The sequence below is a fragment of the Ursus arctos genome, unplaced genomic scaffold (genome assembly GCF_023065955.2).
Source record: "Ursus arctos isolate Adak ecotype North America unplaced genomic scaffold, UrsArc2.0 scaffold_8, whole genome shotgun sequence".
Classification (NCBI taxonomy): Eukaryota; Metazoa; Chordata; class Mammalia; order Carnivora; family Ursidae; genus Ursus; species Ursus arctos.
This window is the reverse complement of record NW_026623100.1, coordinates 65,160,680-65,181,949: the sequence shown is the minus strand read 5'-3', so window position 1 is coordinate 65,181,949 and position 21,270 is coordinate 65,160,680. Positions and strand designations below refer to the sequence as shown.

Here is a 21,270-nt window from a genome sequence, read left to right as displayed (position 1 = left end):
TGAACATAACCATTCTAACAGATGGGAGGCGCAATCCCATTGTGGTCTTGATTTCCATTTCCCAGGTTGAGTGAAGTTGAGCATCTTTTCATGTACGCATTGGCCATTTGTCTTCTTTGGGAAAACGTCTATTCAGATACCTGCCCATCTTTTAATTGGATTGTTTGGTTTTTTTCTATCGAGTTGTAGGAGGTATTTACATATATTTGATATGAACCCCTTATCGGATATATGATTTGCAAAGGTTTTCTCCCATTCTATAGGCTGCCTTTCATTTTGTGGTTGGCTTCCTTTGCCACACAGGAGCTTTGTACTTAACATTCTCACCTTTTCATTGAATTAATTAGTCTTAGCTTCACATTCATCCTCTCACTTCGAGTCCCCCAACCACCACGTGAAGGAGGCGAGGTGGAGACTGCTCTCCTCATTTTCCCGTGGTTTAGGGAGGAAGCTGAGGCTCACAGAGGGGCCACGGCTGATCCAGACCCCACAACTGGTCCCTGCCATGGTCTCCTGCCTTCCGTTCCCTGCATGAGGCTGCCCCGCTGATGCATTTGGGTCCCACCAGTAGCTTGGTCCCAACCGAGAATTCCAGAATTTCAGCGCTGGAAGGGACGGATGTTTACAATCTCTCCTCTGCATTCCACCAGTGTCCAGAAATCTTTGACAGCGTTCTTCCTCTGGGAAGGGAGGCGGCACAGGTGGAAGGGGCGCTGCCATGGCCCAGGGTCTCACCCATCTCCCTCGCACTTATCTCCCTCATCTCCAGGGACCTCCTCTCCCATTTTCTCCCTCTCCAGCATGACCCAACTTCCTCCAAGAATCTGGGACTCAGAAGCCACTAATTCGTGGTCAAAAAGTAATAATGATAATCATGGCTGCTTTTTGGGAAACGCATTTCATTACATTTCTAGAGGGGAAAAGACTATCAAGAAGGCATCCATCATTTTTAAAAACATATTATTTCGGTTATTTTTAAAAACAGTCTGAGGAATTAGGCCCTGCGGCATATATCTCCATTCTGGACTAGAATCCAAACCACATGGATTAGGTAGACCGCGTTTCTGTTTTGTTTGGTTTTTTTCATTAAACCACTTTATTGAGAGATGATTGACATACAGAAAGCTATATCTATTTAATGTATACGACCTGGCGAGTTCAGACATAAGTACACATCTGTGAAGCCGTCACCACAATCTATGCCATTAGCACATCCATCACTTCCAAAAATCTCCTGCTTTCTCTACTTCCTATGATTGTTGTTAGTTTTTAGAAGAACGCTTAACCTAAGATCTTCCCTCTTAAGAAATTGTTAAGTACACAACACAATATTGAGATGGACTGCCATTTTAAACTCAGAGTGAATCCTCTCTCGTTTATCCTACTCACTTGACAGACAGGGAAACTGAGGCTCGGGTCAGAGAAGTGCTCTCCCCAGTGAAATTCAGCTCCTTAGTAGCAAGGCCAAGTCTCAGTCTAGGTCTTTGAGTTCCTGTTCTGGGCCACCTCCACGGTGCTGCAGCCCCACTGTGGCCTGAGATCTGGCCACCTGGGGAAGGGGCCAGGGGACTGCTTTTGAGCAGCCCCTGACCTCAGACCAGCCGGCTGAGGCCTGAGCCTCAGGCTGCTTTGATGTTCCTACTCACGCATGTGTCTGGCTCAAATGGCTGTCCCTTTGGACTGCTGCAAGGGGCTGATTAGATGTAATTGCTTTGCCTAGAGCGAGCTATCTGCTTAATAGAATCAGCTCCCAGTAATTAGCCTGCCAAAGGCCCATTTTCCTTGCTGGAGTCCTAGGGCTTCTAGGCCCTTACTCCCACCTGTGAGTGTTGGGCCTCTGCAGGCAGATATAAGGTATAAGTCTGTGGGGCTTTGGTCGGGTTGGGGTGGCTGGGAGAAAGCGGAGCTGTGGAGGGTTAGCAAGGACTGCAGGTGCAGCCCTCCCTGGGGCCAGGGAATTGCAGCATTTCAAGGTTGGAGGGACAAAGCACTTGGCACAGAGGGACTGCTCCTTACATGTTGAACTGAGTCCAACTGAACTTCAAAAGGTGTCTAGTCCAGCCCCAAACTCAGTACATTCAGCAACCAAGTCAAAAGACATTTCTTGCAGACCTACTATGTAGCAGGCACTGTACTAGCCCCCTGGATCCTTCAGAAAAAGCCTCGACCCAAAGGACCCATCAGGCTGTGCTTGCATACCTCCATTGACCAGGAACTCATTACCTTCTGGGCAGCCCATTCCTTCTTCAGAGGTGTAGAAAAAGTTCTACCTATTTTGAGCTGAAAGCTCTTCCACTGTAGTATCTCCCCAGTGATCTCACTGGCCCCTCCTAGGCCACCGAGAGCAAAGCTAATCCTTCCTCCATGGGACAGCTCCCACGCCCCCTGCATCTTTTCTCCAAGCTGAACATCCCAGTTCCTTGGGTCGTGCCAGGTCCATCGTGCTGGTGAGGCCCCTTCTCTGTAATCATGGATGGGCCTGAAACCTGCTTCTGTTTGTCAGTTCCTCTCTCTCATTATGGTGGTCAGGAGCCCAGCAACTGGGACCCCTGGGGTCAGGACTCCTCTCCCCGCGGAAAGAACTGCAGCCCTAGACAGAACAGCACGCTACCCAAGGAGTGCCGTGGTGGCGACCCAGCCCCTCTGCTGACAGAGAGACACCTAAAACTTGCTCGGTGGAAGTAAAGTCACCTGTCTTGGCCTCTACCCCACCCGGACACACGCATGCGCACACACGCTGCTCTCCGTGCTCACAGGCGCCGCCGCTCAGTACTCACTGGCTGATTAATCATTGCATGTGCTCTTATAATTATTGCATTGGGTCCTGAGAACAGGCTGCCTCTGCTTGTTTCTCAGAAGCTTTAAACCTGCAAAGAAGGATTTCAAGGTTTGTGAGGATGTTGACTAGATCTCCAGACTCACTTTTGTCCTCCGCAGCATTGGGTTGTTGGGAAACACGGGCCATGGCTGCCCCAGAGTCTCTGTAGAGGGCGGGCTTCAGGGACTTCATTCTCGTTATGTGAAGGAGGCGAGTTGAGGAACTTCTCTTGCGGCTAAAGGCTTGAAGGCAGGAGAGCCGGGCTTGAGTCCCAGCCCCGGCCCAGCGATCTGTGAGGCCTGGAGGTGCTGGCTCTCTGTGCCTGGCCGGCTTCCCCATCGGACTGGACGTTCCAGGGTTTCCTCCAGCACGAACTATTCTGGAGCCTTGGCCAAACACAGAGGAGAATGTGAGTGCGGGGAAAAGAAGGGCCAGGAGATGGAAGGGGAAGACCAGGACCGAAGTTAAAAGTCTTAGACTCACCACACGCACACAGATAGACAGACAGAGACACAGACACACAGACACACACACAGGCACACAAGCAGATACACATGCACACACACACACACACACACACACACGCCCCAGGCTGGAGAACAGAGGCTGGTTTCCTTCCAGATCTCTCTCATCGCCTGCTGGCCTGCCTGAGACCCCCAGTAATGGGGGCTCTTCTCACTGCCCCCACCCCAACTATGGGGCAGGTGTTAAAGGGAGAAGGGAAAGGGAGAGAAGGGGGAAATTAGTAGCAAATTAGTAACACATTGGGAGGCATACAAATGGCAAAAACCGAAGCGTGAATCACACGGTGTGAGCGAGGGCCCAGCAGGCACTCCCGTACATTGCCGGGGAGAGTAAGAACCAAGACAGCGGGACCGAGGACAGCCCGGCAGTGTTGAGGGTCCCTTTTGAGTATGTGCCCCAGTGAAAATTTCAAAGATGCTCATCTCAGTGTGATATTCGGACCCAGAAATGGAGGCCACCAAGGAAGCCCTCTCTAGGGGAAGGGATTCGTCAAACGTGGGGGGTGCAGACTTTGCAGCAGGCTTTCTGCGAACGAATGAAGCCAGCCTGACCCCCACAGCAACTCCGTGAAGACTGCTTGGTTCTCGCTCTCACTAGTAGGAGACCCAGTCTGTATCCAGAGCTGCTCACCCAGCTCCTCAGGGGCAGGACTAAGAACAGGGCCAGGTGTCCACCCCCAGCCCGACGCTCTCTCCCCAGCGGCTCCCAGAGCCTCTCCTTTGTGAACAGCTGCCTTTTGTGTTTGGTTTGGGCTTGAGATGTTAAACAAATAGTGTCTCTTGACAAATGCAAGCCGGCTGCACTGGGACTGGTTATGCTTTGTAAATCCAGGCTAATCCTCCGTGTCTTTCCCTCAGGGATACACCAAGAAACACCTCAGTCATACCCGAAGCACCCCGAATCCGTTCAACCAGCCATCGGCCGTCAGAGGCCACGATCCCCGGTACCGCTCTCCACCAACCAAAGCCTGATGCAGCTCCTGGGCCCACCAGGCCCCCCATTCTCAGGCCTCCTCCTCGCTGGATATTGAAGCGGTTCTGGATATTCCTTCCTAGAACAAACCAAGGAGCCTATTCCAAGATGAGTAAGGCCTTATCCCTGCCCTGCAGGAGCTTCTGGTCTGGTCTAGACAAGATGAACCAGAATGTCATGTGAGGCTCCAGTCCAACCAGTAATGAATAGGGTCAGGATTTGAACCTGAGCTTGTCTGACTCAGGGTCAGCTCTTTTATTCCCTACCTTGCCACCTGCCCCCATCCTCTAACCAACTGGGACTTCAGGGGTGCAAAGGACATGGGGTGGCCAAGGACAGTTGGGTCCTGGAAAACAATGGACAGAGAGGGCTCCAGGCCCCTCATCCCTCAGGCCACATTCTTGGCCATTGTAGGATGAGCATTGCTAATCATGGGGCCAGATCTGTCATTAACCTCACAGAATGTCAGAGAGAAGGGACTTTTTGAGATAGGCAACCCTCTCATCCTATAGAAAAGGAAGCTGAGGCACAGAGAGGCAACGTGACACTCTCTCAAGTCCACCAACTGGTTGGTAGTTGGTGGCAATTGGGACCAAGATCTGGGCGTCTAGACTCACACTTCAGTGCCCACTCCACGTGCTTCCTTGGGCCTTAGGACACTTACAGGTGTCTTTACCCTCTTTCCCAAAGTTTGCTTCAGCTTTAGAAGTGACAAAAAGTCACAGAAGCAAATTGCCTGGTTTTTCTCCCTATAGGCTCTGCTGTCTGTGCTCCTGTCCCCACTGACACTGCTGATCGCTAACCCAGCAGGTGTAGAATGCTTTAAGGATGTCGCCGTGTACTGAATACACAACAAACACATAGCATAACTCTGACGTGCAAAGCACTGAGCTCCCCACTGCGGGGAGGCACAGCCTAAGAAGGGTCTCCCCCCTGGAGAAGATAATGAGCCAGTGGGGAAGACGGATATTAAAGAACTGACCCATCTACTATTTAGGAGGAATGTCTACTGAATTGAAGCTTAGACAAGGTGCTATGGAAGGACAAAGGAGCTGTTGGCTCTGGTTGGAGGTCATAGGGAATGGTTCATGAAGGGAGTGGCCTTTGAGTTGGGTCTTGAGGCCTGAACAGGAGTTCAATAGATAAACAATGGAAGAGTCAAGGAAGTACCAGCATCCCAGCTGATGGGAGCCACATGAGTCAGAAGTAACGCATGAAAGTACTTAGATGTGTCCAGAGCTTAGAGAGGAATGACATGGAAGACAAAGCTGGGAAATAATATGTGTAGAATGTTCAGTACATAATATGCAGCAACGAATGGTACATTCTTTACCATTTATCCTGACTCTGATTCTGCCCTCTTCCTCACCAACTAAAGTCTTAAAAGTAGTCTCTCAACCCTCTTTGCATCTGATTCTTGGAAGAACTAAGGAAGCAGAAGCAGGCCAAGAAGGTCATGGGATGTTATAAATGAAGGGAGCATAGACATGTCCTGGTCCAAACCACTCCGTTTATGGAGGTGCAAACCAAAAGGCCCAAAGAGGAGTGACTGGCCCTGAGTCCCATGGGAAGCAGGCGGAAGACACAGGACCCCAGCCCAGGCCCCCCAACTCTCCACTCTTCTCTATACTGGATCAGATTTCAGCAAATGATCACACAGGAGGCCAGCCAGTATCATGATTTGAGGCATGTAAAACAGCTCTTTCTAACCAGCCCAAGGCATTCTCTGCTAGAGTCACTGATGGATTGAAAAAAATAGAACACAGGGAAGTCAGCTGAGCAGGTTTTATCATTTATAAATATACGATTGATAGAGGTGCTTGCTGACATGTGGCCTTGGGCAGAGGGTGAGGCAGCCCCATGTCAGGTGGGGATGTACAGGCAAGTCCCAGGAGTCCTGGACAGAAGGAGGTGAGATAGGCTTCTAGATCTTTGACACTATCCCACACAGGTCAAGGGTGAGCTGATGGAACTCCTGCCTGCAGGACCCAGGGCCTACTCAGAAACCTTGACTGCCACTAGCCTGGTTCCCCCTAACCAGTTCCGCCCTGCTGAAGAGAAGAAAGGGAGAGGGGACAGGAGGGTGAGACCTAAGCTGACCTCCTGGTTTCCAGGGACACTGTGCTACACTCCCCTGCCAGCAGGTGTCCTGATCCCATACATATGGGGGCTACAGGAGAGACCCCAGACATGGGACATAAGTCTTGGCCCCCCTTCACTCCCTGTGTGACTTTGAGCAACCCCCTTCTTACTTTCTGGGCCTCAGTTTCCTCATCTGTAACATGAGAGGATCAGGTTAGCTGGTCTTTAAAGGTCCTTCTAGTTCTGAAGTGCTGTGAGAACAAGCTTCATCATAATTAATAATAAATGCCCTGCCCCTAAAGAGAGCTTTTTCCCTTTTCCAAAGCTCTTTCACTCATAATATCACCTTTCATCTGCACAGCAGTCTGGCCCGACAGTCGGAAGTAAGCAGACCCTGGACGCACAGCTTTTCACACTGAAAACCAGGCCTCTTGAACCTGGCTCATTCAGACGGGCTTTGGGGTAATCGGCTTCTGGGGCAGCTGTGGCCAGGAGGACAGAACCTAACTTGTGCCCTCAACCCCGGGAAGCCAGGAAAGGCAACACTTGTCTTCCAGGGAGCCAGAAGATGCCAGGGGGGAGGGGGGAGGCCTGCAGCAGGCTGAGTTCATGGCCAAGGGTGCAAAAAGCTTTTGTCAGATCGAAGACTCTAGTATAATTAGCCATTCCATTTACAGGTGAAAAAAAACTAAGGCTCCAGGAGTCATTATGGAGAAGAGAATGGGTTTGGAAGGCAGACTGAAGTCTCTTCCAGCTGAACGATCTTGGAGAGTTCTCAGCACTGCCTTTTGCCTCAGTTTTCCCATCTCTAAAATGGACACAACCATACCTACCTTTCGGAGTTGTGGTAAGACTAGAGATAATAAATGGAACACGCCTAGCCTGACACACAGCAGATGACGGATACACACTCTGCATGAACGGTTGAAAGAAGCAGTGGGTGGGTAGCATTCTTCGGAAAGGCACTGAGATGCCCAGCAGGGACGGGTCAGGCCAGACTCTGGGCAGATGACTCTCCTGCTTCTGGATGGCCTCCTCAACCTCGGGAGACTTGGGGCCTCTTCCCTGTCTCTCCTCGTGGCCTGTGCCAGGGTCCCGTGAAAGACTTTCTGACCCTCCTTGGCAGTGGGGTTTGCATTCCGATCATTCTGCTCACGCAGCCCATCCAAGTCTGGAGTTGTGAGAAGCTAAGCAAGGCCTGTGGGATCATCTGCCCCGGCACCTCATCAGGGAGATAAGGAGGTGAGACTCTAAGAGGGGCAGTGACACCTCATCTGAGGTCTCACGGCCTGCCCCTCCTCACCACCACTACCACCATGTTGACAAAGGAAGAAACTGAGGCACAGAGAGCCACAGAGACCTCTCTGCTTCCCCTAGTCTGTCAGCAAGCCTCCTGGTCTGGGCCACATGTGTCCTTTTTCAGCTAGATCCCTCTTCTGTCGGGATGCCCCCATTCATGTCCGGCACTGTCTCTGGCAGCCCACCCCAAGCCCAGCCTGGCCCACTGGTGCAGGACTGGGGCTATGGATGTCAAGACAGTGCGACAGCCCTGGGGGAGCAGAGGAGGAGAGCCTGAGATTCAGCACCAGTAGCTGAGGCTGCTAGCCTGTGTTTCTCAGCCAGTTCCAGGAGCCGCACTGACCTGGGAAGGGTCACATTTCATGAAAGCAGGGCTTTCCCTTGGGTGTTGGCCCTGGGGTGCCCAGGTCCACAGCTGTGCCCTCCTGTTTCTAAGACAGCCAGCAGCCTGGTCGGAGGTGGGGGGGCGTGTGGCCTGGGCGGAGGGAAGCATGGCTGAGTCCCAGTGCTGGCAGTAGTTCTCCACCCTGTGCCCTTGCATGTCACTTGACTTCTCTGCACCTCAGTTTCCCCATGGACATAATAAAGGGCGGCACAGCAAGACCCAAGTTCCCTTCCAGCTAAAGCGTGCTGTGATTTCAGTGGAGATGGGGGGGCGGGGGGGGAGGACTCGCTCTGCCTGTTCCTTTTCCCTTCCTTGCTTTTCTTTTTCCGTCATCAGTTTATCTACAGCTATCCAGGTCTCCCTGTCTCTGTCGCTCTGTTTCCATCTTTCGCTTTCTGCCTCTCTCGCTCTGTATTTTTCTGCCTGCCGCTTCTTTTTCTGTGCCTGTGAGTCTACCTCTGGCTTTATCTCCTTATCTGTCACACCCCCCTCTGCCTCTTTTTCTCTTTCTCTGTAGTTATAGGCGTTTCTCTGTCTAGTTATCTCTTTCCCTGGGTCTCTCTTCTACGGTCCTGCCCGGTCTCTCCGCCGCTCTCCCGCTCACTCCCCCTCCCCTCCCCCTTCGCCAGCCCCCCTCCTCCCTCCCTCGGCGCGTCTCCCCAGTCCTTATTTGGCTGGGCGGGAGGGCTGGCGGGAGGAGGCGGCCTGCGGGCGGGGGGCGGGGGGCGGGAGCGGGGCCGGGCGGAGGAGGGCGGTGGGTGGTGCTGAAGGGACAGCTCCGCGGCGGCGGCGGCGGCGTTGGCGGCGGCGGCCCCGGGGCGCGGAGCGGGTGCCGGGCTTGGGGAGCGGCGAGTGCAGCCATGCCCCAGGCCGCCTCCGGGGCAGCAGTAGCGGCGGCCGGGGCCGGGGCGCGGGCCGGGGGCGCCGGGGGGCCGGCAGCGGCTCGGGCGGGACGATGAAGCGGCAGAACGTGCGCACGCTGGCGCTCATAGTGTGCACCTTCACCTACCTGCTGGTGGGCGCCGCGGTCTTCGACGCGCTCGAGTCGGAGCCCGAGATGATCGAGCGGCAGCGGCTGGAGCTGCGGCAGCAGGAGCTGCGGGCGCGCTACAACCTCAGCCAGGGCGGCTACGAGGAGCTCGAGCGCGTCGTGCTGCGCCTCAAGCCGCACAAGGCCGGCGTGCAGTGGCGCTTCGCCGGCTCCTTCTACTTCGCCATCACCGTCATCACCACCATCGGTAACTACTCGCAGGCGGGGGGCGGGGACCGGGGGCTGGGCGCCGTGTTCCGGGGTAGTCCCGAGCCGGCCAGGGCTGGGGGGATCCCCCGGAGAGGGTCTAGGCGCCGAACCCCGCGCTGCCAGAAATCCGAGTTCAGCCTGGCTTGTCTGCTCCGCGGGGACAGGACTCGGGGGAGGCGTCGATTCCTGGCTCCGGACCTGACTCTCCGGCCGGGCCAGCCCTAACTTGTCCCTGCCAGGCTGCGCGAGGGCCTCAGGGGACTTTGAAGTGTGTGAGAGGGGCAGGAACGACCGGCGGAGGCTGGGGAGGAGGGGTGTGGCCGGGCCAGGCCCTGGAGCAGAGAGCTGAGCGTAGAGCGGCGGGGAGCGCGCGACTCCGTGTCCCTGGCAGATGGGCTTCCGCACCTTGGCGTGTCTACACTGGCTGGGGCTCCAGGGAGACGTGTGGATGCAGGTACTCGGGCACTCCGTGGCACTCCTGCCTACTCTGGGTGCCTAAAACACCCTCTAACTGCCTCTGTGAGTGCCGCTTGGAGTGTGTGTGTGTGTGTGTGTGTGTACACGCCTGCGTGTGTGTGTGTGTGTGTGTGTGTGTGTGTGTCCAGCTCCCAGAGTTTGGGCACAGCCAGCCAGTGCCTTTAATTTTCTTAGGGAAGCAGATTTGGTGCTGGAAGCCAGATCCAGCTCTGTCTGCCTTCTCTGCTGTCCCGAGAAAACAGTCACCCCGCAGGAATGGCCTCAGTTCTCTTCTCCAAGCAGCAGTGCCGCAGGCCACACACACACCCAGACTCTCTCACGACATAGGCACAGGCACATGTACACACAGGTACACACACAGCACACACAGGGCAGACACAGGCACGCACGCAGAAAGCACACAGATGGATGTCCAGGAAAGGAATCTTCAGTGCGATTCGGAAGTGTCCAAATAGGAGTAAACACCGCACTGGCTCCCAAGACTCTGATTCCAGCCCAGCTCCATCGCTTTTCCTGCTCTATGACCTTGGGCAAGTCCCTTCTTCTGTCTGGGTCTCAGGCTCACCTCTAGACCATGAGAGGTTGGCTAAAATGATCTCAGGCCTTCCGCCCAGTGCTGGCACGCTCCCAGCTCACCTTCCCCCAAAGCCCATTGGGATGCCTCCAGGCCTCCATCTTTCCCATTCCTTCTCCTCTCTCCCGTCCCTCTCCTTGCTTTGGCTGAGCTCCCCGGGGCTCATTGCCACTTGGCATAGCCCATGACAAGATGGCAGTGTTTTCCCGGGAGTCCACAGGAGTTGAGGGGGTAAAAGGTGGGACTGGACACTGTTTCTGCAGTCTGTCCACTGCAGGACTTTGTTCCAAGGCTCCACTCCTCTCTTGGGTCCATGGGGAGCTCTGCTATATAGTCTCTGGATTCCCCTCTTAGAAGAGGAAGAAGAGGGCCCCAGGAGTGGATGTGGCCCAAATGGGGGCACCTCTGGGTCCTGCTGACCCTCTGACTTCGGGGCAGAATAGTCAGACTCAGACCTGCCCAGAAAGGAGCCTCCCCTCCCCCACTTCCCTACCACCTGCCAGGGTTTCAGGAGCACTGAACAAGAGTTAGGCCTTCCCCTTCCTCTTCCCACAAGTGCAGCCTTTGATTATGCATCCCCTTTCTCAGTCCCCTGGTCCCCAGCTCCACAGTAACTTCCTAAATGACCTTGCCTCCAGCCTCATTCCCCCGTGGAACCATCTCCCTCTGGACAATGCTGCCAGAGAGAATCTTCCCAACGTGCAGCTCTGACCATACCAGTACCCTCTCAGAAGCCCTCAGTGGCTTCCGGCTGCCCATGCAATCAGCTCCATGCCCCTTATCCCAAAGTGAAGGACCTTCGTACCTGGCTCTAACTCTATCTCTGGCTTCCTTTCTCACTTCTTACTGACATGATCCCTCCACCACAGACAGCAGCCATACCGTCTCCTGAGAACAACTTAAGCACGCCTGTCAGGCACACCTTCTTCTCTGTCTTCTATTTATCTTGTCCAAGCTAACCTTCCAGGTCCAGCTCAAATCCCACTTCCTCCTTGAAGTCTCCCAGACCATCCCAGGCCATCACTCTAGACAACTTAGCAGGACTCACTGTCAGGACAACCTGTGTGACAGTGTAGGCTCTCTTGCATGGTTATTGACATTTTAGGGGATGTGTTTTGTCTCTTTAACCACATTGCAATTAACCTCCGTATGGGCAGGGCCCTGTGGTTCCCATCTCTGTTCTCCCAAGGCTGACACAGTACCCTGTGACACACACGAGCACTCAAAGAATGCTCCTGATGGGCTGAAGGTGTGCAGAAATGAAAGGGCATCATCCTTCCCCTCCGTCCCTGCCGTGTGTCCAGCTCACAGAGTTTGTAAGTAAGCTTATAGTCCTTACCCAGACAGATGCTAAAAGCTGGTGGTAGAGGCAGACAGAGTGCTGTTCTGGTGATATTTATTGATACAGTGCTGGGCAAGAAGAAAGACAGCATCAAGGCACCACCCTAGTTCTGTGGGGGCCCCAGAAGGGCACTGCCCACTTCCTGCCCCACCCAACCATCCCTGGCTTTTTGTCACCTCTTTCTCTGGCTACACCATCTGGCTGGAAACAGTCCACAGGGGCTCTGCTCTAAGACAAGCCTGTCTGGGCTGTGATCAGATGGCCAGAAGGGGCCCTGTATTAAATGATGGTGACCAAAAGCCCAGAGGCACAGCCTCTATCCACCTGACCCCTCTGGGGACCCAAACTGGTCTCCTGAGTCACCGGGACTCACATTGGGATAGAAAAATGACAGAACCTCCCACTTAGAGATCACAACGCACACTCATCTCATCTCTTGAGTCTCAGCCTTCGCCGCTCAGGAAAGTTGTCAGGGCAGGTATTATTAGCTCCAGTGCACAGATGAAGCCATGGCGGGAAAGGAGGGGAAGGGACTCCTCCAAAGTCATGCAGCTGGTGAGCAGCGGAGTTAGAACCTGAAGCTGGGTCTTCTGACTCCAAGCCCAGTGCTCTTTCCCTGCCGGTCTCTTGGCTGCTGCTTCTGTCTCCATATGCTGTGAATCCCAGAGCCAGCTGAAATTGGCATGGCCAGGACGTGCTCGGTGATGCCAGCTCGCAGGGTGCTCTCGGGGAGCCCTGATTGGTTGAGGGTCGGCAGGGTCTGAGTTAGTCATTCACCTGGTTAGTCACAGTCTCCATGGGCTGCAAGGATTCCTCCGGCTCCCTCATCCCTGGCCTCCCAGCCAGGAAACCCTTCCTTTGTTGTGCCCTAAGTTCATCAAACGCAAATGGAAACTCTTTTCTGGGAAAGCTTAACCTCTCCGGCTGTTGAGTCATTAAACTCCTCCGGGGCCCCAGCCCCATCTATTCATAGCCTGTAGGCTGTCAGAGCTGGAAGGGGACTCCAGATCAGCTAGGGCCACCCCCTCCTCTTACAGATAAGGAATCAGAAAGGTGACAGGAGTCACACAGCCAGAGGTGAACCAAACCTGACTCCCGGGCCTCCACTCCTTCCACTTGTTCAGGACGCCTCTTGCTTGTTGTTATTATTATTATTATTAACCGCAGGAACAGCCACAGTAATCCTAGCAGCCACCATTGATTGTCTGCTCTTTGTCAGGCTCTGTACACTCTCGTTCAGTTCTCTCGCCACCCCCTCAAGAGGGGCATTAGTACCCCCATTTCTCAGCAGAGGAACCTAAGGCTCTGTGTGTAGATGACTCACCCGTGGCCTTGTGACTTGAAAGTATGGCACCTGCCCAGATTCAGCTGAGCCTCTTTGACTCCCATGCCCTGGCTTTCCTGCCAGTTCTTTCCCCACTTCAAGAACTCAGCCCAGACCCTGTATCTTCAGGGCACCAAGGAGCCAAGGCTTGTCTTTTCCCCTGGCAAAGCCCTTCCCAGGAGAGTGCCTCTCCCTCCAGCACACTGCGGCCAGCCTGCTGCTCCCCCACACCCCAGCCCCTGACCAACCCAGACCACGTGGCAGAGCTGTGCCCAGCACCGGGCCCTACCTGAGACCGCCACAGACTCACAGGTGCTCTTCTCCCATGTGGGCCCCCGTAATCCTCGGGGCTCTAAGGCAACAACAGGCCAGGTGATTGATTAGCTGCTGGAGCTGGGGCAGAAAACCTTCTGTTCTGCTCTCTCCTCAGTGTCCAGCCTGTTCTCAGCTGAGCACAGGCTCCCATCACCCATCACGTGGCCTGGGAGTCCTTAGATTGTGAAATCAAGCAGGCAGCTCACGAAGGAACCTGTACTTTTTACATCTTTCCAAGAAGGAGGAAAGTATAGAAGTGACCTGCCACCCAGTACATCCTAGAGTCCTCAAATAAAAGAGTGAAAGGAGACATCAGCAATCATCCAAACACCCAGAGAGGTGAGTGACTTGCCCAAAGTCACACAGCAAGTTGCAAGCACAAACCTGATTAGAACCGAGGCCTTCGGATGCCCGCACTAGAACTCTCTCGTCACCCTAGCCGGTTCCCTTCACGACCCACCATCTCTCTTAGCACCAAGAATTCTGGTTGCCTTTCACTCCTGTTTCCAGTCCTCTGTTGACTTGCTGGGGTAGGGTGAAGGGGCAGCCCAGCCTGGAATAGTCCTACTGCCCACTCTTGGTCAGTATTTCCTTCCTCCCTGCCCACAGGCCACCCCTCTGCTTTGACTGCACAAGCCTTTTCTGTGGTGGTCTAGGAGGGTGGGCTCTGGCTTAGAAGCCAGAGTGCCTGGGTTTATCCCTCAAACTGCCTCTCCACTCACCTCCCCCACCCCACCCCCCGCCACTAGTTATATGATCTTGGACAAGTTACTTAGTCTCTCTGAGCTTGTTTTGTCATTTGCAAAATGGGGAGAATGATATCTGCCTCCCAGGAGGAAATGGATAATATAAAGGAAATGCCTGGTACAGAGTAGGTACTTAATAAGCCATATCTGCAATGATCAATGTAATTAACATTACTGTTCATGTATTATTACTATCACTCCCCCCACAGAAGGGAACTGCTTGGTTTCCCAAGGATTACCAAGAACACAGTTACCTCTGCTCCCTCCTAACAGGGGACGGTGGTGTTGGGGACCAGAGGCTGCCACACCCTTCCCTGCATTCTCCTAACCCCATTCTCCCAACCCAGGCTTTCTAGATCCTACCCATGCCTGGAGTTGGCCTGACATCCAGGCTCAGGGGCAATGCTCCCTCCTTTGAGCAGGCAGACCCTGCAGGAAACCGGTCAAGGACAGTGAGGTTCACAGCGGTAGGAGAACCTACCCCTGGATTGGAGGAAGGAGGCAAGAGTTCCAGCTCCACTTAGCTCAGTTGCTGGTCCTCTGTGACCCTCAGTTTCCTCATCTGCAAAGAGGGTGTATTTGATCAGAGGTCCTTCTGACCGTCATGCTTCCTACCTGCATGTCCAGTTCCCACACATCACGGTTGGGGGCTGGAGACAGGGAGGGAGTGGGGGGCGAGAATAGGACCAGAAATAGAAGACACAGGCTGGCCAGAGTGGGGACAGAACCAACACAATAAGTATTTTCAAAGAAAACATAAACAAGCACAGATGAGTTTAGTGCAAATCGCCACTATAAGCAGCTTTCAGCTGGCAGCACAAACGGTGAATCTGTGAGTTGATTTTGTAATAAAAAAAAATGTAAAAGTAATTTCCCTGCAGTCAGCCAGCAGCCAGGGAAGAGACCCAGCTCTGACGGAGATCATTATCAGAGACCCAGATGGGCGCTCCCTCACGCCCCATCCCTGCCTTGGACACAGGGACCTGACGTGGGTCTATTACCCGAAGGGCGCTGTCTGGGGCACTCCCCACAGTCCGCACTCTCACCGCTGCCCTGGGAGGGCGGGCCTTCTCATTCTGTTATGGTCAAGGAAAGGGAAGCTCAGAGAAGTTCGAGAATTGGCCCTGAACCCTACAAATATTAAACGATTGTGCCAGGGTTTCCATCCAGGGCTGTAGGGAGTATCTTTTCACAGAGTCATGCGGCTCCTCCCCTTCCCCCCACTCCAAGGATCCCCTGCCATCCCTTCCATATGAACGTCACAAATGATGCAGGATGGGATACCAGGGTCCGCACAGGACACTCAGCTGTGGCCTCAGCGTCAGGATCTCTCACCCTCAAGAGTATTTTGCCCAAAGAGAAATCAGAATTTTATCTCTGACCCTCTCACTTTACAGGGTGGAAGGGAAAATTCAGATCAGAGAAGGGGCATGGTCAAGGCTACACTTAACAGTTATTCTCAGAGCTGGCCTTGAAGCCCTGTTTACTGACACTTCCCTTGGTGTTCTTGCCCGCCCTCCGCCCCCGTCAGGCTCTTAAAGGAGACAGCAAGCTGCCAGCCGGCCTGCTCTGCTAGCCCTGGGCCTCCTCCTGACCCGCCTATTAGCCTGTGGTCAGCAGAGAGCTGCCTGACAAATGCCTTTCGAGGCCCTTGTCGCTGTGGAGAGAGCAGTCAAGGGTCCCAGGGATGCTGCCGCCTCCCAGCTTGAACAACACTTCCTTGTTGTCCAGAAACTGCCGGGGCTAAGGCAGTTCCCAGGCAGCTCCTGGGAACCCACCCCTCACCCTCTCCTGGAACCCCCCCACCCCAAGCTACCGCCACAATCATACCTTCACCTTCCCGTTTTCCAGAGCGGGCCTCAGCTGCCACCTAGAGCAATCCGCTCCAGTCTTCCTGGTCCTGTGGCCTCCTGGGATCCCTGCCAGGCTGGGGCCAAGCTCCCACCCTCCGCCTCCACAAAAGCAGGCTCTCACTGCTCCTGCCTCCCCCGCCTTCCTCCGGTGACACACAGGACCCCTTTGTGAGGGGGCACGTGGCTGCTGGGAATTCAAAGCAGGAGCCTGGCCCGGGAGCTAGAAACAGGGTTCTTCTCGCCCCTTAGACAAATCCTTCCAGCTGCTCTCTCTCTCCTGCTGCCCCTGAACTCACGGGAAGAGCAGACACTTCCCCGGCGTGCCTCAGGCTTCCCACCTGTACAAGGAGATGTTCCACAGGGGAGCAGAAGAAGTCCTGCTCAGTGGCGTGGATGCATTAATGCTTTGCACACACTGCTGAGCAGGGAAAGACCTGGTTCATCTGGTTTAAATGCAGATTCTGAGTCAGGAGGTCTGGGGGTCCCTGAGATTCTGCCGTTTTACCAAGCCCCCAGGAGACACTGGTGCTGTTGATCCATAGTCCACACTTTAGTAGCCAGGATCTAGACAACCTGGAGACCTGACTTTGAGGAGTAGACTTGAGGCGTGGACTGTGGTTTTAAGACCAAGAATGTGTAGAGCTAGAAAAATCCCTAGGAATCTGGTTGTGGACTATGAGAGCCAATGGCCTCAGAGCTAGTGCATCCTGACTCTGAGGCTGGAGAGGGGCTGTGGCTGCCCCGCAGGAACCAGCCATGGAGACTCCGTGAGGCCACAGGCTGTGTGGTCCCGCGGGTGAGGGGAAGGCAGGAGAGACCTAAAGAAGGGCTTCCCTATGGAGAAGCCTGCAAACTGGTATCCGCTGTCCTCAACTGTCCTCCATTCCTCCCCCATCTGCCAGGGAAGCTCCTCAGATCCGTGGAGAACGTGTGCCCCACAGATTAAATGTCCAAGTGGGAAACTGGCTCGTCCCTCATGGCGACTACCCAAAATCCCAAGGGGCAGTGCAGCCTCCAGTCACCCTTAGAAGAGGTTCGGGCTCATTTCTTCTTTCAAGAAGAGCCCCCGGCTTCCCATGGGCTGGGATCCAGACAGCAAAGACTCAGGGAGGTCTCCAGGCCCATGGTCCTATGGCTCCTAGACACGCTCACTCTGTCGTCGGCAATGGTGTGGAATGCACTGACAGGTGGAAGGCAGGCTATACGAGGGACGACCTGGGGAACAGTCAGAGGAGGGGAGCAGCGTGTCAAATGAAGGACACTTGGCAGGGACAGGTGTGGAGAGCATGCATGCTGCCTTCAAATATCTGCTGGGCTATTGCAAGATAAAAGAACCAACCTTGGGCTGATTGGGCCCAAGGGGTTGAACCAGCACCAGTGGGTCCATCCTTAGGCTTAATCAAGTCCAGTATAAGAGCTTGTTCGAGTTGAAGCTGACCAAAGATGGACTACGTAGACTTGATAGGTGGTGAGCTCCCCACCATAGGAAGCGTACAAGAAGAAACTGGGTGGGCAAGCTGCAGAGGATACCTGTATCCATTGGGGTTCAATCAGAGAAGCAGAACCTGTAGGAGAACTATATTAAGAGACATATTACAAGGACTTGGCTTAGGTGATAGTAGTGACTGCTAGGCAAGTCTGAGATCCATGGAGTAGGCTATCAGGAAGCCGGAAGTCTTTCCAGCATGGGCTGAAACTGCCTTCCATGGGCAGAATTTCTTCTTCAGGGAACGTTCAGTTTGACTCGTAAGGCCTTTCAAATGATTGAGTCAGGCCCACTCAGATTATCGAAGATAATGTGAAATAATCTCCCTTAAAGTCAACCGATTATGGACTTCAGTGACATCTACAAAATGTTTCACAGCAACCCTAGATCAGTGTTTGATTAATAACTAAGGCCTTATCCTAACCAAGTTGACGCGTCAAAAAGATCATCGCGCCACCCATATAGCAGACTGGGGGCTTCCTTAAAGGGCTTTTAAGATTCTTCCCAACCCTGAGATGCTTTGATTTCTTGATCTTCAGAGGGGCAGCCTGGAGAGTCCAAGGACCCAAAGAGGGACCCCTAACCCCTCAAAAATCATTGAGATCTCCTGAGTACTAGACACTATACTTGGCACGGAAAGAATAGAAAACGAAGACCCAGCTCCTTCCCCATGGAGTCTCTGGTCTGTGGAATCCTGAAACCACAGTTGAACATTATATATACTGAACCCTAGTAGACACTCAAAGTAGGGATCTGAGAAGGCTTCCTGGAGAAGGTAGCACTTGAGGGAGCTTGAATGAGGAGTGAGGACTCTAGTAGGTCATGATGGGTAGTGAGAGGTTTCTAGATGAGGGAACAGCATGGGGCAGGCTGAAGGGCATGAGTGTGTCCAAGGAAAGGGGCAGGGGCAGGGGCAAGGGTGGACCGTAGAGGGGCTGTCTTCTGGACTCTGGTGGGCAGACTTGATTGCACAGACGCTGGAAAAGGGAAGTGCAACCCCCAACCTGTGCTCTCCTGCCTGGATCCTGACCCATGGGTGTCCCCATGATCCCAGTTAAATCACTGGGCGTCCCCATGACCCTGTTTGAACCAGTGGATCACCTCAGTTGATAGCAGGTGACTCCATGACCTTGGTTGAACCCATGGGTGCCCTCATAACCCTCACTGAACCAGTAGGTGCCCCCAGGATTCCAGTTGAACCAGAGGGTGATAAACCTGAATCCTGACTATCTCCCTTCCCCCTCGCCCTGGTCACCCAGCAGACCTCAGCCCCCAGAGAATGCTTTCCCTCCCTCCTGTCACCACACTTCCTTTTCTGGGCCACAGGGCCACTCTGGAGCCCAGACCAAACCCAGGTTTATGTATGGTATGCAGGAGCCCCGGGGCAGCCCTGAGCTGACCGAGGAGATACTGTCGCACGACCCCGTGTGGATATTTTCTGCAGAGACAGCCCCAGACCCCAGCTCTCAGACCCCTGCATCTCTGCTCGAGGCTTCACAGCTTGGCACGGACTCAGTGTCCCTCTTCAGGAATGCGTAGGGCCTCCTGACCACAGCTCGAATGCAGAAATAACCATCTCAGAAACATCCGGAGAGGCACATTCCAGCCCGCCAGCCACAGGACTGTCTGGGGGGCTCTCTCCAGAGACCCAGACTGACAGGCCCCAGCAGAGCAGCCCAGAGAGGAGGACGCCAGGCTCTCAGACAGGAAGTGGCCCTCTCCTCCAGGACGGCCCCAGGCCTCCTGCTAGTGCGGAGGAGCTCCCGGGGACCTTGCGGCCGGACGGTTGCAGGCAGGAGCAAGCCTCAGATTGACGCTCCAGGGGCGTCTGTCCTGGGCTGTTTGTCCAGATCTTTGACCTGACGTGGAGCAGCCACTCCCCCGCAGAGCCGGCCTCGGTTTCCACGGTTAGGAGCCAAAGCTGCCATTCACTGGGAGGTTCCTCTGGGCAGAGCGTTGCATGTGTCACCTCATTCAATCCTCACGTCCACGGCCACGACCACAGTGGCACTGTTGCAATCCCCATCTTACAGACAAGGACCCGGAGGCTCAGAGGGGTTAGGGAACGCACGCAAAGGCCGACTGCTGGCCAGAGGCAGAACAGGGATGTGTGAAGCGTGCAGAGCCCTTGGCTTATAAAGCCCTGGGTCGTACAGTATCTCTTCCGAGGCTCCTGGCGACCCAAAGGCTTAGGTATCATTACTCCTACTTTGCCAAAGAAGACCAGAGAGCATCAGGTCACTTCCCGCGATCCTAAGGTGGTGATGTGGGAGCAGGAGCCAACTCGGGACCCTCCAAACCTAAACCACACCCTCCCTCGCCTCCTAGACAGTGGCCGAAGGTGGGTTATTCCCATGGCATGGATGTGGGGGTGGCGCAGAAGTGCATGTCAGCCTATGGAGGGCAGTAGGGGCAGTAGTGGGGGGCAGTTGTCACGGGGTGGCCTTAGTCTCATGCATTTGTCGAAGCCTTCTTTCTGAACAAGGTGGGAACCCAAGCCTAAAAATGAGAACAGAGCGATGATTCTTAGGAGTGGCCAGTGAGTGAGAGAGGAGGCTTTGTCAGGGGCAACTGGGCAAGTCACCTGCTCCCCTGTGTGTGGAGGGACAGGTAAGATGGCCCCTGACCACCAAATAGGATGCTTGTCCCAGGAACAGCCATTGTTTGGGGCCAGAGCGATGGGTGTCAGGGCCTGGCCCTAGGACTTCATTCATTAGGCCTGAGCTAAGCCCAGAGGCCTGTAAGTTTTAAACAGTCCCCTCGTGAAGGGAATCTGCAGCCAGGTTTGGGAAGCACCGGGAGGAGAGCGCTTATTAGAATCCGCATTCTGTACTTCGGAGGCTGGGTCTCTTGCCAGCCAGGGGCTAGCATTTTCTTTCTGGGTTTCCTTGGTACTTAGGAAACATTCAAGAGGCAGCTAAGGGACAATCCTGGGGTCAACCAGGTGGCAGAGACAGCAGGAGTCAGTGCGTGGCCCCAGGAGAAGGGGCCGGTGCCCCCCACCCGGTAAAGGGGCTGAGAGTCTCAGTGGCATTCTAGGGACAGGTCCAACCTTCAGAGCTTTAGCTCTCAGACTGCTCTTGACCCCAGGGAAGGGGGTCAGCCCCAGCGAGGCCCCTCAGCCATGTGGGCATCACTCACCTGGGAACAAACTGGGGGCCTTTGGTCTGGCCAAGCCAGGTGACTCCCTCTTCAATGTGACCCTGCATCCTGGATTTTCCAAGGGGAGGGCGGAACAGGGTAGGACCCTCTGGGGGGCTCTTGGTCTTTGATCCACCTCCAGGCGAGGCCAGAGAGAGAAAAACCTGGACCCAAATTCAGCAGCAGCCCTCCCCTTGGGTGTCAGGCCCAGCTCAGTGCCCCAGAGGTGGAAACACTCATCTTCCCTGGGTACCGAAGTGGCCCTGCGGTCAGTCCCCTGCCTGTCCCTCAGGGTCAGCCACCTGATTCACAGAGTTGGGCTATGTGTCCTTTCTCAGAGCCGTGACTAATGACTTAGCTTACTGCAGCTGAGCTAAGGAAAGTGGGACACGCGATCCCCTCCACTGTTTCTCAGCTCCTACCTGCCTGGGAGACCCGCAGCAGGTCCTACCCGCCATGCGCCAACCTCATCGGCAAGGGATTGGGCTGGTGTGTCTGAACCCCTTACAGCTCTGACGGTCTCTGTTGGAGCTACTCCTGGTCTCTGCTTCCAGCCCCTCCTAAGAAGCACACTACCCAGGATTATAGTCTTGTCCCCACTTCACCCCATGCTGGCTGAGCCCTGGAGGGACTTCCTCTTGTCCAGTCCCAAGAATAGAGCTCTGTACAGGACCTCCAAGTCACCCCTTTC

The 21,270-nt window shown here is 54.5% G+C and overlaps 1 protein-coding gene and 1 long non-coding RNA gene across 2 annotated transcripts in view; one reads left to right on the top strand and one right to left on the bottom strand.

The window, feature by feature from the left end:
• Nucleotides 1-1,061: 1,061 nt before the first annotated feature.
• On the bottom strand, nt 1,062-9,546 carry LOC130543130 (uncharacterized). The gene is made up of 2 exons (XR_008958209.1): nt 9,091-9,546; nt 1,062-3,204 (listed from the first exon to the last, which is right to left on the bottom strand). It is a non-coding gene; the product is annotated as an uncharacterized LOC130543130 (long non-coding RNA).
• The window catches only part of KCNK3 (potassium two pore domain channel subfamily K member 3), a 38,070-nt gene continuing 25,743 nt past the window's right edge, over nt 8,944-21,270 (top strand). Inside the window, exon 1 of the mRNA XM_026520495.4 lies at nt 8,944-9,319. Coding sequence (XP_026376280.2) covers nt 9,037-9,319 — 283 coding nt within the window. The 5' untranslated portion in view covers nt 8,944-9,036. The remainder of the gene's footprint in view (nt 9,320-21,270) is intronic.